This window comes from Giraffa tippelskirchi, chromosome 9 (assembly GCF_054371585.1).
Source record: "Giraffa tippelskirchi isolate mGirTip1 chromosome 9, T2T-mGirTip1v1.2.pri, whole genome shotgun sequence".
NCBI lineage: Eukaryota > Metazoa > Chordata > Mammalia > Artiodactyla > Giraffidae > Giraffa > Giraffa tippelskirchi.
Window position 1 is genome coordinate 42,615,099 of NC_137283.1, and position 16,625 is coordinate 42,631,723.

Consider the following 16,625-nt stretch of genomic DNA (forward strand, 5'->3'; position numbering starts at 1 on the left):
ACAGAAACAGAATAATTATTCATAATGGTTATGTCCACAAACACAGAGAGAACTTGAACAATGTCTTTATGTTGTGAGTGTGTCTTTGGTGGGGGTCAATAAATGTAAATATGCCCCTGAGGTTGTATGCAGAGTTAGACAGCCTCATTTGCAAGATGATCTGCAAAGCTGGGAGTGTGCCATCTTGCCCCCACCTATCTCCCTGTAAGTCACCTTGGCACGTGCAGTGCAAATTCTGCTGAATTACTTCCAGTCCTAGCATCCCAATAATTGCCTCTTGGCTTTATTGCTTCCTTCCCCAGCTAGAGCGGGATAGGTGTTAACGGAGCCTGAGGAGCGGGGAGGATGGGGGAGGGGGCCCTAAAGGGAGTACTCAGTGTGCCAACTTCACTGCCTTCCTCATTTTGCCTCTGGTGGTCCTGATGCCCCTTCTAAAACGGGAGAAACAGAAAAAGAAGCCACAGGGCGGCTCCAGACCTCTCAGCAGTCATTCATTCCTTACCCATATGTGTGTGTTCTTTTTCTCTAACTTCCCGAAACGGCACAGTACTGGAATGGAGCAGCTTGCTTCTCTGTGGCAGTATCCTTGGCCCTGGCTCCTGGCCTTTAGAGAGACCCATTTGGCCTCTCAGGGTGCATTCCTTTTATCATAAGAGGAGAGATGACTTAGGCCCAAACCCAGTGCTTTAATTGATAGTAGAACACTTAGACCCTGATGCTGGGAAAGATTGAAGGCAGAAGGAGAAGAGGGCGGCAGGGGATGAGATGGTTGGATGGCATCACTGACTCAATGGACATGAGTTTGGATAAACTCCAGGAGATGGTGATAGACAGGAAAGCCAGGTGTGCTGCAGTCCACGGGGTCGCAAAGAGTCGGACGCGACTGAGCGACTGAACAACAGAACACTGAGCAGGCCTTCCTCTGGCTTCCCAGGAGGGTGTCAGGAGAGCTCGGGGCTGGCGGCCTCTTCCAAAAAGGTTAAGGGCTGAGTCACAAATGTAAGTGGTCCTTGGAGCCGCAGTTCAGGAAGACACTGCAGGACTTGTTCTCTGTGGCCTCCTCCCTACCCCCATGCCCCTCTGGACCAGGGTCTTGGGCCCCAGCACAAAGGCGGCATTTGTGGAGGTCGGAGAGGGAGCGCCGACTGCATGGCGCTCCGTCTGCTTCTGACCGGGGAGGTTAGCGCTGCTGGTCGACTGGACCACAGATATCCAGATCCCCCTGAGCCTGTAAACCCCCTCCCTGGACTGCCCGGCGCCGGAAGGGGCTTGTGTCCTCTCACTCCTCGTGTGGAGTGAGGAAGGCGGGAGGCGAGCTGCCTTGGCCCGTCCGACGCTCGCCGCGGCTGCCTCCCCGGTCACAGCTGCGCAGCTGGTGGGCTCATTTGGGCTGAGTCCAGGGCATGCTATGGGATGCTGTGTTCCCTACACGGCAACTGAACCCTCTGTTCTCTTTGAACTGTATTTCTTTTCCCTTAAAAAAGTGTGTGTTCATTATGGAAAAATACAGAAAAGAGGAAAGAGAAAGATTCCACTCCCAAACAACCCCTGTTAATATTTTATAATTTCCTTTCAGTGTTTATTCTAGGTCTGCCTATGAAACTTAAACACTCTGAGCCTAATTTGGGGTTACTCACAGTCTGCCAGCCTTATCTTTGTGTTATCTGTTTACCTTTGGATTTATACCTCCCCCTGCCATCCCCAGGGACTGTGGATGACCAGTTTCTTTTGCATCTCTATTGATCTTTGCTTCACATATTTCCAAGCTGCACAGTTAGGTATATAGAGGCTCCTCTTCATCTCATGAAGGTTTTGTACCTTTTACTAAAGTTAAATATTTCTATTTATTTCTTTTAACGCTTTTTGTATTGGATTTTCTTTTGTTTTTGTCTTTTCATGCATTTTACCTGCTGTTTCTCGTTCATCTCTCCTTTTCCACCTCCCTTTGTCATTTAGCTAGATGAAAGTTTTATTATGGCTTAAGGGAAATGTTATATCACAGTTAGAAAATATGATCTTAATTGACTAAGCATATATTATTCCAATATGATGTGATTTATTTTATATAACCAGTCTCCTATTAATGGATATTTATGTTGTAAATATTTTATATCATTAAGTACTTATGTTGAATTTTTTAATGACATTTCTATTTTTTAAAGTGCCTTCTATTTTGCTTTCTTTTCTGATTATATAACATCGTAGTCAGAAAAGGGAATAAAAGTTCTTGTAATCTCATCTTCCCATCACCAAAAAACTTTTATTAACATTTTGGTATATACTCGGGCAATCTTTTCTTTTACTATTAATATATACTTGTGTTTGGACTTTTTAAAAACAAAATTATAATCGTATTATTTTTAACTTGCTTTTGTCTTAACAATATAAAATAACTCACGGTATAAGGACCTTCTTTCTTGTCATTAAACATTTTTCATTATCTCTAGTTTTAAGAGATAATGGGTTCATATAGTGTTTTGTCAAAAGGATATACGTTTATTGAATCACCCTTCTATTGTTGAACATTTCAGTAGTTTGCATTTTTCTGCCCTTATAGATAATCACAAATATAAGCCATCTGATATCACTGTTAGACCTCCAATTTTTTTTCAATTTTTATATAGGAGTATAGATGATTTACAATTCTGTGTTAGTTTCAGGTGTACAGCAAAGTGATTCAGTCATACATATACATATATCCGTTCTTTTTCAGATTCTTTTCCCATGTAGGTTATTACAGAATGTTGAGTAGAGTCTCCTGTGCTATATAGTAAATCCTTATTGATTATTTTATATGTAGTAGTATGTATATGTTGATCCCTAACTCCTAATTTATCCCTGCCCCCTACCCTCACATTTCCCTTTGGAACCATAAGTTTGTTTTTGAACTCTATAAGTCTGTTTCTATTTTGTAAATAAGTTCATTTGTATCATTTTTTTAAGATTCCACATATAAGTGATATCATATGATATTTTTCGCTCTCTCTCTGATTTAAATCCATGCACGTTGTTGCAAATGGCATTATTTTATTCTTTTTATGGCTGAGTAATATTCCATTGTATTCCACATCTTCTTTATTCATTCCTTTGTTGATGGACATTTAGGTTGCTTCCATGTCTTGGCTATTGTAAATAGTGCTGCAGTGAACATTGGGGCAAATGAATCTTTTCGAATTTGGGTTTTCTCGGAGAGTTTGCCCAGGAGTGGGATTGCTGGATCATACAGTAGTTCTCTTTTTAGTTCCCACTAGTGGTGTAGATGGGTTCCCTTTTCTCTACACTCTCTCCAGCATTTATTGTTTGTAGACAATTTGATGATGGCCATTCTGACTAGTGAGAGGTGATACCTCATGGTAGTTTTGATTTGCATTTCTTTGATAATTAGTGACACTGAGCATCAAGCCTCTACTTTTGATGTACATCTGTCTTGGACAGAATTGCTTCTCCATATTCTCACATATTAATTCTAAACTCATAGTCATATTTCTGTCTCTCTTTGAGCAACGGTGCATGGGCTTGTGTTGGGTCTGAAATGGCTCAGAGATGATGAGGGTAAAGGGGAGAAAGGACATTTGAGTTTTGAGGAAGAAGTGTGAGAAGAAAGCCAGAAACCAAACCGCCTGTCTGGAAGGTAAGAATGTAGCTGAGGACTAACTTGTATTCCATGTTAAAGGGAACTCCTGAGTTTCTGATGTTCTTGGAATAATAGTTTGACTATTGTAATAGTTGACTATTGCAATTTAAAGCTTGTCATTTTAAATTTCATCCTAACATCTTTCATTAGTTCAGTATTTACAGCAAGCCAAGTTCTGTGCAAGGTCCTTTATATTCATAGCCTCATTCTCAACTCTGCAGGGTAGATTTCATCAGGACTTTATAGGGAAAAAACCTGCATGTGCCCAAGGTCATGCAGCCAGTCATGCTGGAGCTGGATTCTGTAGAGTTTGGCAATGCCTCTGCTGTGGTAGGCTTTTAAAAAGTCAATTTGGTCCTAATAAAGCCTCCAGTTTGCCAGTATCTAAAAGTAATAGCCAGACTTGCAGTCTGGAACATCCTATCTCATTGCGGTTCCTTATGCTTTGTTTGCTTATGTGGTAGTGCGAGTCATCATTCCATTTCAGCCTGTGGAATATTTTACCATTAGCGTTATCATGCAGCAGGCATTTTTTTTATGGTGCCCAGTGAAGATGGTCAGGCTGCTTCCCCAAGGCTCTGGAAGACTTCCTAATTCCTGGCTGGCACTAAGCAAAGTGTATGATATTTTCTCCACACCTGAAACAAATATTTTCTGCAGCTCTCATTCACTTCTACTCAGAATGTCTCCCAACTAAAAAAAAGGGTTGTCCTCATACTAGATCTTTCAGGTTAGACATTTATTGATTGTGAATTGGTCTAGTGCCGCTTACCATGTTTTTAATGTCCATTAATCTGAACTGGGTTCCATAGAGTGATTATTATGTTTGTAGCACCACTTCTGACTCAGTGTTCATGGTCTTGCACATTTGTCTGCTGATTGTGTTTTCCCTTCGTTACTATCTCTTTATTATGGAAAATCTGGAAAATAAACATAGAGAAGTGTGAAAATGAAAATAAAAATCCTTCATAGTCAGGGCTTCCCTGGTGGCTCAGTGGTTAAAAAAAAAAAAAAAATCCGCCTGCCAATGCAGGAGACATGGGTTCAATCCCTGATCTGGAAGGATCCCATATGCCTCAGAGCAGTTAAGCCCGGGAGCCACAACTGCTGAGCCCTAGAGCCCGTGTTCCACAACAAGAGAAGCCACCGCGAGATGCCCTCACACAGCAACTCGAGAGAGCCCCCACGTGCCACAGCTGGAGAAAAGCCCAAGCAGCAGACCCACCGTAGCCAAAAATAAAAACAAATAAATAAAATAAAAATCATCCATAGTCCCACCATTCAAGGGCAACCCCTATTATCATTTTGTATTTTAAATAGGGATCTTTCTTCTCTTCCTTAACTCTACTTGTGAGACTTTCCTATTTTCATTAAGCATTTCTAAAAAAGAATGGTTTTTCCAAGTTTTATTGGCATATAACTTGACATACGGCTATACTGTGTAAGTTTAAAGTATACAGCATAATTTGATTTGTATGTATTGTGAAATGATTACCACAACATTAACATCCATCGTCTCATATAGATACAAAGAAAATAAAACAGTATTCGCTCAGGAAGAATGCTTCACAGATTTGCATGTCATCCTTGTAGGGGCCCTTCTCTGCAGGGCTCTGCCCTTAGTAAATGAGCTGCCAAAATGAGCACAGAAGAATGCTTTTAACAACCGTGCAATATTCCATTGTGTGATTACACTGTAATTTATTGAACTAATCCCTATTGTCAGGTATTTTAGGCTTTTTCCACATCGTTTGCTTTTATAGTGTTTTCTCCTCCTAAAAGTTACCTTAGTGGAGGTCCCATGTAGAGGTATTTGGTCCAAGTAGTTTAGACATTTGTCTGCTGTTTGCTGATAAATGAAGTCATATAAACAAGTACTAATGGCAGCAGAGCAGTCAGTGGTGTAGTAACAGTGATAGGTCATGCCCTTTTCCTATTGATCACCTACCAGGCACTTGGCCAAACCCTTGATACGCTTTATCTTATCAAATCTTCACTGCTCCTTTGTGAGGCGTTTTTTACTATGTCTCTTCCCTTTTACAGATAATCTGCCTCCAATGCAGGAGATGCGGTTCAATCCCTGGGTCAGGAAGATCCCCTGGAGAAGGAAATGGCAACCCACTCCAGTATTCTTGCCTAGAAAATCCCATGGACAGAGGAAGGAGCTGGCAGGCTACAGTCCAAGGGATCGCAAAAGAGTCAGATACAACTGAGTGACTAAAACAATTCACAGGTAAAGAAACTGAAATCCAAAGAGATTTCCAAGGTCCCTCAGCCATTGAAGTGACTTGAAGCCAGGTCTGTTTTACTCCACAGCCTGTGCTCTTAACCCATGTTTTGGAGTTTCGTAGTTGAAAGGCTAGACTCAGTTCTCTTCCAACATATACCTGTGCCAGTCACTTAATCCTCTGGTACTTGGATTTCTTATCTGTTAAAAGGGGGCAAAATATGAGAACCTGTCCAATGCCTCTGTCAGGATTAGTATATGATGTATGTGAAGTTGCTCAGTCATGTCTGACTCTTTGCAACCCCATGGACTGTAGCCTACCAGGCTCCTCTGTCCATGGGATTTTCCAGGCAAGAGTACTAGAGTAGGTTGCCATTTCCTTCTCCAGAGGATCTTCCCGACCCAGGGATCGAACTCTGATCTCCCGAATTGTAAGCAGACACTTTACCGTCTGAGCTACCAGGGAAGTTCTGTCAGAATCAGAATGAGAGGCAAATGTGATAGCGGCTTCATAGCTAATAAATGTTATTTCTCAATTTAAGTTAATTACTCTAATCAAATTTTGTAAGAGTCTCCTCCAGGACACTGAGAATATTTCCCCATTCCCCACCACCACCACTGTACTTTCTGGTTTAATCCATTGTAGTAGCAACACAGACACATGTTTTCCTCTTACAGTCCCACCCTAACCTCCAATCCATTTCACAGTAAGCCGTCAGCTACAAAATAGCAATGGTCAGTGTAGAGGATTTCCCTGGCTCCAACTCTTTATTGGAGTGGGTTATCTTTGGCCATAGAGACCTTCTGTTTTGGGAAATGGACGAGGGAGTGCCCTACTGAACAGGGAGCATTAACAAACCAAATCTGTTCCAGCATGCCTAACATGCCAGGTCTACATTTCCTCTGACACGTGTAAAGGCGGCCACTTTTTCCCCACCTCCAGCATCTTTTCCATATACCCAGCCCAGGCATAAACATGAGCACCCATTTCCTAAATCTGCAGTATCTGCGCCTGCTATGGCCATTGTTATTGTAGCTGCCAGTAGTTATGAGCTTTGGGTTTTGGACTGATTTGCTGGGCCAGTTTCCCTTATGGAAACTCTTGCTTGTCCTGGAACATTTTTCATTCCAGGCCCAGATTACCCACAACGAGGGATATCGCCATGCATGTTTCTCTTTTGTATTCAGTCCCTCCCAGGTCTGAGTCCCTTACTTTGAAGTGAGCCTCTCCTGGTCAGTCTGTACTCCTGGCATCTAGTGGTTAGAGGTGAGGGTCATATTAAACATCCTGTGCTACCCAGGACAGCCCCTCACAACAAAGGCTGTTCTGGCCCAAGACGTTAGTGGTGGCAAGGTGGGGAGTCTCTGCCGCAGGCTGAGAAGTAGCCTGACCCTCATCTGTTTGGGCACACACATCCCATCATGCTTAAATCTTACCCTAGAGGAAGCAGGGTAGGATATTGGCTAAAAATTGTAAGGTAGGGTGGGAGCTGGACTCAAATAGACTAGATGTGGGTTGTCATCCTGAGCTCACTGTTGACCTGGTTTAAATTCTGGAGCACCATTCATCAGCCACATGACCTTCAGCAAAGCATCACCCTCTCTGAGCCTCAAGTTCCCTCATCTATAAACATGGGTAAGAACCCTCACCTCCTGGACAGAGGAGGAGATTAAAGCCCCCCTCACATGCAAGCAATGACATTTCCTCATTAAGCAAAATTGTTGAGGACCTACCATGGGCCAGTGCAGAAGAATCCATTAGTGAATAGAACAGATGGAGATCCTTGGCCTTCAAGGAGCTTACCTTCTACTGGGAGGAAACAGACACATCAGAATCAGATGAGTAAGTGATATCACAGAGCACACGGTGACACAAGAGCCAGGGCAGGGGTGGGCAGTGGTGGGGCACTAGAAGGCATGTGGCTGTACTCCTCTCTCAAGGCAGCCTCCTCTTTGGGTTTTTCCCCCAAGCAGCAGTCACCTTGTTCTCCCCTAACTCCAGTCCTTTCATCTAACGGTGCTGAGCTGTGCTAGTGACTGCTGAGGGTGTGGTCAGCCCCACCCATGAGCATGGCTTGGGGCTGGTTGGCTGTGAGCTGCCTCCAGGGCCAGTCAGCCGCTGACCACACACCTGTCTGGCATTCTTTATTTCCTTGGGATTCTTTCTTTCAGCATCCTTCCCCCTTTGAAGTGGAGTTTTAAAAAGACAAAATGTTTGTTTTAGTCCATCCTAATTCAATTACTGCACAATTGCGCTCATCTCACACACTAGCCAAGTAATGCTCAAAATTCTCCAAGCGAGGCTTCAACAATACGTGGACCGAGAACTTCCAGATGTTCAAGCTGGATTTAGAAAGGACAGAGGAACCAGAGATCAAATTGGCAACATCTGTTGGATCATCGAAAAAGCAAGAGAGTGCCAGAGAAACATCTACTCCTGCTTTATTGACTATGCCAAAGCCTTTGACTGTGTGGATCACAACAAACTGTGGAAAATTCTTAAAGAGATGGGAATACCAGACCACCTTACCTGCCTCATGAGAAATCTCTGTGCACGTCAAGAAGCAACAGTTCGAACTGGACATGGAACAACAGACTGGTTCTAAATTGGGGAAGAAGTACGTCAAGGCTGTATATTGTCACCCTGTTTGGTTAACTTCTTTGCAGAGTACACCATGCGAAATGCTGGACTGGATGAAGCACTAGCTGAAATCAAGATTCCTGGGAGAAATATCAATAATCTCATATATATGCAGATGACACCACCCTTATGGCAGAAAGTGAACAGGAACTGAAGAGCCTCTTGATGAAAGTCAAAGAGCTGGCTTAAAACTCAACATTCAAAAACAAAGATCATGGCATCTGGTCCTATCACTTCATGGCAAATAGATGGGGAAACAATGGAAACAGTAACAGACTTAATTTTGGGGGGCTCCAAAATCACTGCAGATGGTGACTGCAGCCATGAAATTAAAAGACACTTGCTCTTTGTAAGAAAAGCTATGGCCAACCTAGACAGCATACTAAAAAGCAGAGACATTACTTTGCCAACAAAGGTCCGTCGAGTCAAGGCTATGGTTTTTCCAGTAGTCGTGTATGGATGTGAGAGTTGGACCATAAAGAAAGCTGAGCACCGAAGAATTGATGCTTTTGAACTGTGGTGTTGGAGAAGACTCTTGAGAATCCCTTGGACAGCAAGGAGATCAAACCAGTCAACCCTAAAGGAAATCAGTTCTGAATATTCATTGTAAGGACTGATGCTGAAGCTGAAGCTGAAGCTCCAACACTGTGGCCACCTGATGCAAAGAACTAACTCACTGGAAAAAATCATGATACTGGGGAAGAGTGAAGGCAGGAGGAACAGGGGATGACAGAGGATGAGATGGTTGGACGGCATCACTGACTTGATGGACATGAGTTTGAGCAAGCTCTGGGAGTTGGTGATGGACAGGGAAGCCTGGTGTGTTGCAGTCCACGGGGTCACAAAGAGTCAGACACAACTGAGCGACTGAACTGAACTGAATTAAAGGTGTAAATCAGAAGTTTGCTTAATCAAAGAGCCACTCAGTCATTATTCCTAAAACTGAGCAAATGCGTGCCCTCTTCTTAACTTGAACTCTGAGAAGGATGGTTCCCATCTCACCAAAACCTCCTTACGATGCATGATTTGCCTGTAAACAGCAGGTGCATGCATAGTAAGTCACTTCAGTCATGTCCAACTCTGCAACACTATGAATAGTAGCCCAGCAGGCTCCTCTGTCCATGGGAGTCTCCAGGTAGGAGTACTGGAGTAGGTTGCCATTTCCTCCTCTAGGGGATCTTCCCGACTCAGGGATCGAACTCAAGTCCCTTATGTCTCCGGCATTGGCAGGCAGTTTCTTTACCACTAGCACCACCTGGGATGCCCAAACAGCAGGTACAACCCCTATAGTGGAAAGAGCTCAGGTTTTGGACTCACACAGATCTAGTTTTGTATCCTGAGCAGATACCTTAGCCTTCCTGAGCCTCGGTTTACTCATAAGTAAAATGGGAATAAACTCCCACCTTGAAGGGTGCTTGTGAAGATCGGAGAGAACTTATGAGAAGTGCTAAGCAGGGGCAGGTATATAATGGCCCCTCTGTGATCTATGGGCTTCCCTTGTGGCTCAGCTGGTAAAGAATCCACCTGCAATGCAGGAGACCTGGGTTCGATCCCTGGGTTGGGGAGAGCCTCTGGAGAAGGGAAAGGCTACCTGTTCCAGTATTCTGGCCTGGAGATTTCCATGGACGGTATAGTCCATGGGGTCGCAAAGAGTCAAACATGACTGAGCAACTTTCACTTTCACTTTTCTGTGATCTACGTGGTGAACTTCATCCCTGCCCCTTTCCCTTTAGCTCCCTAGCCTAGCAGTCGGGTTCTAAGGAGACACAAAGCCAGGAATTCTTAGAGATAGGACTCATCTAGTATGGCTCACCTGTCTGTTTTTTCCCTCAAAACTGCAACAGTAGAAAATCTCCAACTCTGGGAAATTTTTCAATAAAAACATAAAAATATGTTGAAGCCTGTGTTCAGAACATGAAACTGAAATTAAGATGTATTTTTTCCCCGTCAGATTGATAATAATATCTTGTTGATAAGTGTGTAGGAAAGGAACTATCGTATGCCTTTCTGGAGACTATCAAGTTGAACAGACTATTTGAAAGCCAATTTGGCAGTATATATCAAACGTTAAGAAGTGGATACTTCTCGGACCAAGGAATTCTGTTTAAGGAATCTGCCTTACAGAAATACCAGCACAAATACCTAAAGGATGTTCACTGAGTCAATTTTTATAATAGCCAGACACTGGAAATGACTTTAATGTCCCTCAGTTGTAGGTCGATTAAATCCATGTGGTTCATCCAGATTATGGGACACTGACACTGTAGCCATTAAAAAGAATGGATGACTTAAGAGGTACAAACTATATAAAATAAGCTTCAGGGCTACATTGTACAGCACAGAGAATATAGCCAATATTTTATAATAACTATAAATGCAGTATGATCTATAACATTTTGAATTACTATGTTGTATATCTGAAACTAATACAAAATTGTAAACCAACTGTACCTCAGTTTAAAAGAAAGATTGGGTGACTTCTGGGTGATGAAAATGTTTTCAAACTAGAGGTGGTGTTTGCATGACACTGTGAATGTACTAAAGTCCACTGAACTGTTCACTGTAAAAGTGGTTAATTTCATATGATGTGCATTGTACCTCCATAAATTCTAATTTTTTTTTAAGAGTGAGTCTTATAACATGGAGAGACATGTTGTTGAGTGAAAAGAGAAGACATCGTGTTTTCTGTGAATGTTAGCAAATGCATAGAAAAGGTTCAGAAAGATCTCAAACTTACAGCAGTTACTTCTAGAAAGTGGACTTAGAAAAATGAGCTGATTTGTACTTAATTTTATATACTTTTATATGAAAATTCAAAGTTAGCATACAATACTTTCAACCTGGTGGTGGAGAGGGGAATTTTGAAGTTGGTCAGGGACTGAAACTGTAACAAAGAAGGCAGTTGATGCTCTTGAGTGAAAGTGGAAAACGTCTTTCGTTTTAAATCTTCCTTTTCGTGTTTTCTTCTCTTTCTGCTCTTCAGTTCCCGCCCCAGCTGGCATCAGAACCACAAACTGAGATGAGAGAGTCTCTTGATGACTCACTTTGCTTGTTTTGACCTTTCCGTGCCTGTAGCTAATTGATTTTTAGTGCTGGAGGAATCTGCGAGCATTTGTCTGGTCACTGTTTATTATAAGGGCCTGTTTTCAAGAGATCCCAAGGATTTGCCAGATACTGTTAGTGAACTGTATTTGGAGCAAGTGCTTTCTTGGTCAGCCCTGGATCGGTCCAGTGATCATGAGCTCATCCATGACCCCAGAAGCTCACAGACACCTGTGCCAGCCTGCAGAACTGTGTTGCTGTTTGAAGCTTCCTGCTTCCAGGAAGTTGTGGTCATACTCTAAAGCCCTTGGCAGTCTCTTTTTAAATTTTTCATTTACTCATTTTTCTTGATTGATGAAAAATTGTAAACTAGGTTAAAAAATACCCATAATGTAATCAGACGAAAACAGTAGAATTGTGTGGCGTTCCTTCTGTATCTTTGCTCGTGTGCACCTTTTCACAATTATAAACAGTGTTCATGTACAGATTTGAATTCTGATTTTATTTTGACTTACAAAGAAGGGATTTTTAGCTGTTAAAACTATCTCAAAAAAAAAAAAAACCCACAGAACTATCTCAAAATTGTCTTAATGGCTAGATAACATTCTGTCAAGCAGATGTGCATGTGTGTGTGCAGGCTCTTTGTGACCCCAAGGACTGTAGCCTGCCAGGCTCCTCTGTCCGTGAGGATTCTCCAGGCAAGAATTCTGGAGTGGGTTGCCAGGACCTCCTCCAGATGATCTTCCCAACCCAGAGATCACACCCAAGTCTTCTCCCATGTCTCCTGCATTGACAGGCAGGTTCTCTACCATAGTGCCACCTGAGAAGCGGATGAATTCTAATGTACTCAACAATGTTATGGATAGTTCTCTTAAAATGTACTTTCTTAAATTTTATTGTTGAATCTCAAAATATTTGAAAGCTGCCTTAGAAGGTCTCAGTGATGATGACTCATATCTCACATGCAAAATCAGTTCCTACCCTCAGAAGTTTCTAGTTCAGAGCAGATGACCGTAAGTATCATGAAGCATGATCATCACTATATCTGAGATATGTCCAAACGGTTCTGGGAAAGGATGGGAGAATGTTGGTACAGGCTCCCTAGAGGAGGTGTTTGCATTATACCTATCCCAAGGACAGTTAGGAGTTAGCCAGCAAGGCAAGGAAAGGAAAGCATTCCAGAAAAAGAAGACTGCTTGAAGGAAGCACAAGTGGCAGAGCATGGTAGGTACATTTAGGGCATATCCGGCAGATAACCAAGCAGAGCTGGAGAACAGGGGGCTCGTGGCTGAGTGGTAGGAGGTGATCCTAGACATACAGACTGTGGTCAGATTACAAGAGGACTTCAGTGCCCAACTAAGGAGTTGGAACTTCATGTTCAAGGCCATAGACATGTGGCCACAGCCATGGCAGGGAACACTTGCTAAATAAGAATATGGCTTTTGAGCACAGCAACACCTCATTGCCTTGGCAACATTTCCAATAAGGGTGTTGAAATCTTCTAGGATGAAGGCTGAAGATGATGCACTCAGCTTTCTTCTTGATCATTTGCATTTGTCAAGAGAAAGCACTGTGGTAGCATGTCTCAGCCACACGGGCGGACTTTGGATGATTAGACCACACCAAAGTCTACTAGAACCTCTTTGGAAAATAAGAAAAATAAGGTGAGACTGGTGTCCTTTGCTGCCAAGATGGTAACTGACAGAACTGCAATTGAGGTGAATGTAAACCGAAAGGGGAATATATCAGCCCTTTAGTCTTTGCGTGGCTCTTCCTGGCTTCAATCACACTGAGATCCAGGGGCTCAGATGGTGTTGGTAGAGCTTGCTGCTCCCTTCTTCCTCACCTCGAACTCTCTCCTTCCTTCGTTCTGTGTGTCCCTTTATGCTCTCCTGTAGCATACACAATCTTCTGTGTGACCAGAGCGAGTTGCTGCAAGAAACTGCTGCTTATGTTATCTCTTGAGCTTACAGTCCTGAAGGAACGATCGTCTGTTCTTTCTCCCATGGAGCACACAGCAAATTCCAGGGAATTATATCCTCTCTCTGAAGCAGGGTGGTGGGGTACTCTGATTGGTCAGGTCTGGGGGAGTCTGCCCAAATGAAGTGAGAGGGGTTACCCAAGGAGAGTGGGTTGTATTCCCAGAAGGAGGAGAGTAGGCCTACTAGCCAGATATTGGGTTGGTTTGTTTTTTGAAGAACATCCACTTCTGTTTAACCTTTGTTCTTCTCGAGAGCGGAGGTGTCCCCTGGAAGAAAGCAGAGCCCATCCCTTGCCTGAGAGCCGCCTGTGCGCACGCATTTGACCTGAAGTGCTCTTATGCTATGGTACACAGGGTTAGCCCAGTCTCACAGAACGGATGCTCCCAGCACGTCTCTGAAAGCGGCCCCTTGCCCGATTTTCCTTAGCACGTAAGCGAGAGACAATGCTCTACTTCCCACAGGCCTCGTGGCATTTTCCTCTCCTTCTTGCAAATGTCTGATTTATGTTCTGTCAGTGACAGGAAGCCGCTCAAATGATTCACCCAGTCCTGCTGCTGTGCCTGTGACGGTTTGTTTTTCTCATTGTGCAGCGGTCCATCAGCTTCCGCAGTGAGAGCCGTCCCGACCTCCTGGGACCCCGACCCTGGTCCAGGAATGCTGCCCCGTCGAGCACAAAGCGGAGAGACAGCAAGCTGTGGAGTGAGACCTTCGACGTGTGCGTCAATCAGATGCTCACGTCCAAGGAAATCAAACGGCAGGAGGTAGGCTGGGGCCTCTGGAGTTGGGCGTGTGTTTGGAACAAGGTGTACTACGGGTGAGAACCAGGCCGGCATCTATGCTGCCTCCAAAGTGAGTTCTTCACTGTATTGTTAGAAGGAGGACGAATGGGGGTGTCAGACCTTGTAAGGAACCGAGAAGCCAGCATCCAGCCGGTTGGGTATGGCCCTGACTTTAAAAAAAAAACTGATGTGGGGACTTCCCTGGCTGTCCAGTGGCTAAGATTCGGTGCTCCTAATGCAGGGGGCTCAGGTTCCATCCCTGGTCAGAGAACTAGATCCCACTTGCCACAACTAAAGATCCCACATGCTGCAACCAAGACTGAGAGCAGTCAAATAAATAAGTAAATATTAGAGAGAAAAAAAAGAAAGTGATGTGAAAATCTGATTTTACAAAGAAGATGAATCAGGAAGTGTCTGTTTAGGATCCTAGAGTTCACAGAAATAATCACATTAATTATATCTTAATAGCACCTTCTGGAATATTTTTAAATATTCAGTTTATGAAACTTTGATCCAGTTTTATGGAATACTTCAGTATGGAATGCAGTTAATTTCATTCCCTATGAATTTTCTGCATCTGTAGCTCTTGATGGCTATGATATTACTTTATAGGGAACTTGTCACGTGCCAAGCTGTGCTAAACACTTCAAAGGTGTATCATCTAGGGAAATCCTTGGAATATCTTTTCTAGTAGAAAACCTGACATTGGTGAAAGGAGTATTTGAGAACTTTCTAGGTTTTTGACTCAGCAGTTCTTTTCTAGAACTTTATCTGCCTGGCATACTTGTACATAGATGAAACAAAGTACATGTAAGATTATTCATCATAGAAACATTTAAAACAGTGCCAGAAAGAACCCAAATATCTATTATCAAGGCTTGGTTCCATAATGAATGCCCATACCTTCTGTAACTATAGAAACACAAGAAGTGTTGGCTAAGTGGATAAAACAAGACACAAAGTAGGGTGTTACAGTATGGTACCATTTATGCAGAAGAAGGAAAAATGAGTGTGTGTGTATGTGTGTGTATTTGCATGAAAGTGAAAGTCGCTCAGTCATGTCCAACTCTTTGTGACCCCAAGGACTATACAGTCCACGGAATTTTCAAGGACAGAATACTGGAGGGGGTAGCCTTTCCCTTCTCCAGAGAATCTTCCCAACCCAGGGATCGAACCCAGGCCTCCTGCATTGCAGACGGGTTCTTTACCAGCTGAGCCACAAGGGAAGCCCAAGAATACTGGAGTGGGTAGCCTATGCCTTCTCCAGTGGATCTTTCTGACCCAAGAATCAAACCAGGGCCTCCTGCATTGCAGGCAGATTCTTTACCAACTGAGCTATGAGGGAAGCCCTATATTTGCTTATAGACACAAAAAATATTTCTGAAAAGACATATGAGAAGCTGGTAACATTGATGACTCCTGATAGGAGAACTAGGTGGCAGGAAGGAGGCGAGAGGGAGGTTTTCAACATGTGGTCATTCCTATGCCATAAATTTTGAACTATGTTGATGTGTTATCTATTTTAAAAAATGAATAGGTAATTTAAAAATAATATGTACACTAATAATATCATTTGCAGAAATATTAACAGTGGCAAAAATCTTAACAGTGGTTAACAAGATATTGTGGATGATTTAAATTTTTCCTCTTTATATTTTTCTGTGTTTTCCCAAGTGTGAATAGTGTGCATATATAACTTGGACTTTCTGATAGTAGAAAGGAAAGATGGGAGGATTGGTTCTGCAGATGAGAAGATTATTAAGGTACAGGGTCACCCACCTAGAAAGTTGCAGAGGTGGGATTTGAACCCAGGTCTGTCCTCCTCCAAAGCCCATGGTCTTCATGCTTTCCACCTGCACAGATGCCTGCCCACCGTGTACCCCACTACAGCTTCTGTGGTTCTCCTCTCCTGGGGACCACACTGAGCTCTGATGAAACAGACATACAAGGAAATCTGAGGAAGGTCCAGTTTCCTGCTCCAGGGGATCTTCCCAACCCAGGGATCAAACCTGAGTCTCCTGCATTAGCAGGAGGCTTCTATATCACTGAGCCACCTGGGAAGCTCCCAGGGTCCAAGTAAAAATAGTTAATTGTACTGTGCCTACCCACATCCTGGACTTGATAATGCTCTATAGTTATATAAGGTGCCACCAATGCAGGAGGCTGAGTCATGGCTGTACAGATCCTCTCTGTATTATTTTTGTAACTCCTCATGTGAGTCTATAATTATTTCAAAATAAAAGGTTAAACAAAATACAGAGTACCAGGAGGTCATGACGTGGAAACTTTGCTGGACCTTGAGAGGGGTCACCATGCACTG

General features: G+C 43.2%; 1 protein-coding gene across 19 annotated transcripts in view; it reads left to right on the forward strand.

The window, feature by feature from the left end:
• Positions 1 to 16,625, forward strand: part of ARHGEF3 (Rho guanine nucleotide exchange factor 3) — a 331,638-nt gene that overhangs the window by 291,531 nt on the left and 23,482 nt on the right. For all 19 annotated transcript variants that reach the window (XM_081524828.1, XM_081524827.1, XM_081524824.1 and 16 more), the window contains one exon: positions 14,117 to 14,287. In XM_081524828.1, coding sequence (XP_081380954.1) covers positions 14,117 to 14,287 — 171 coding nt within the window. The remainder of the gene's footprint in view (positions 1 to 14,116; positions 14,288 to 16,625) is intronic.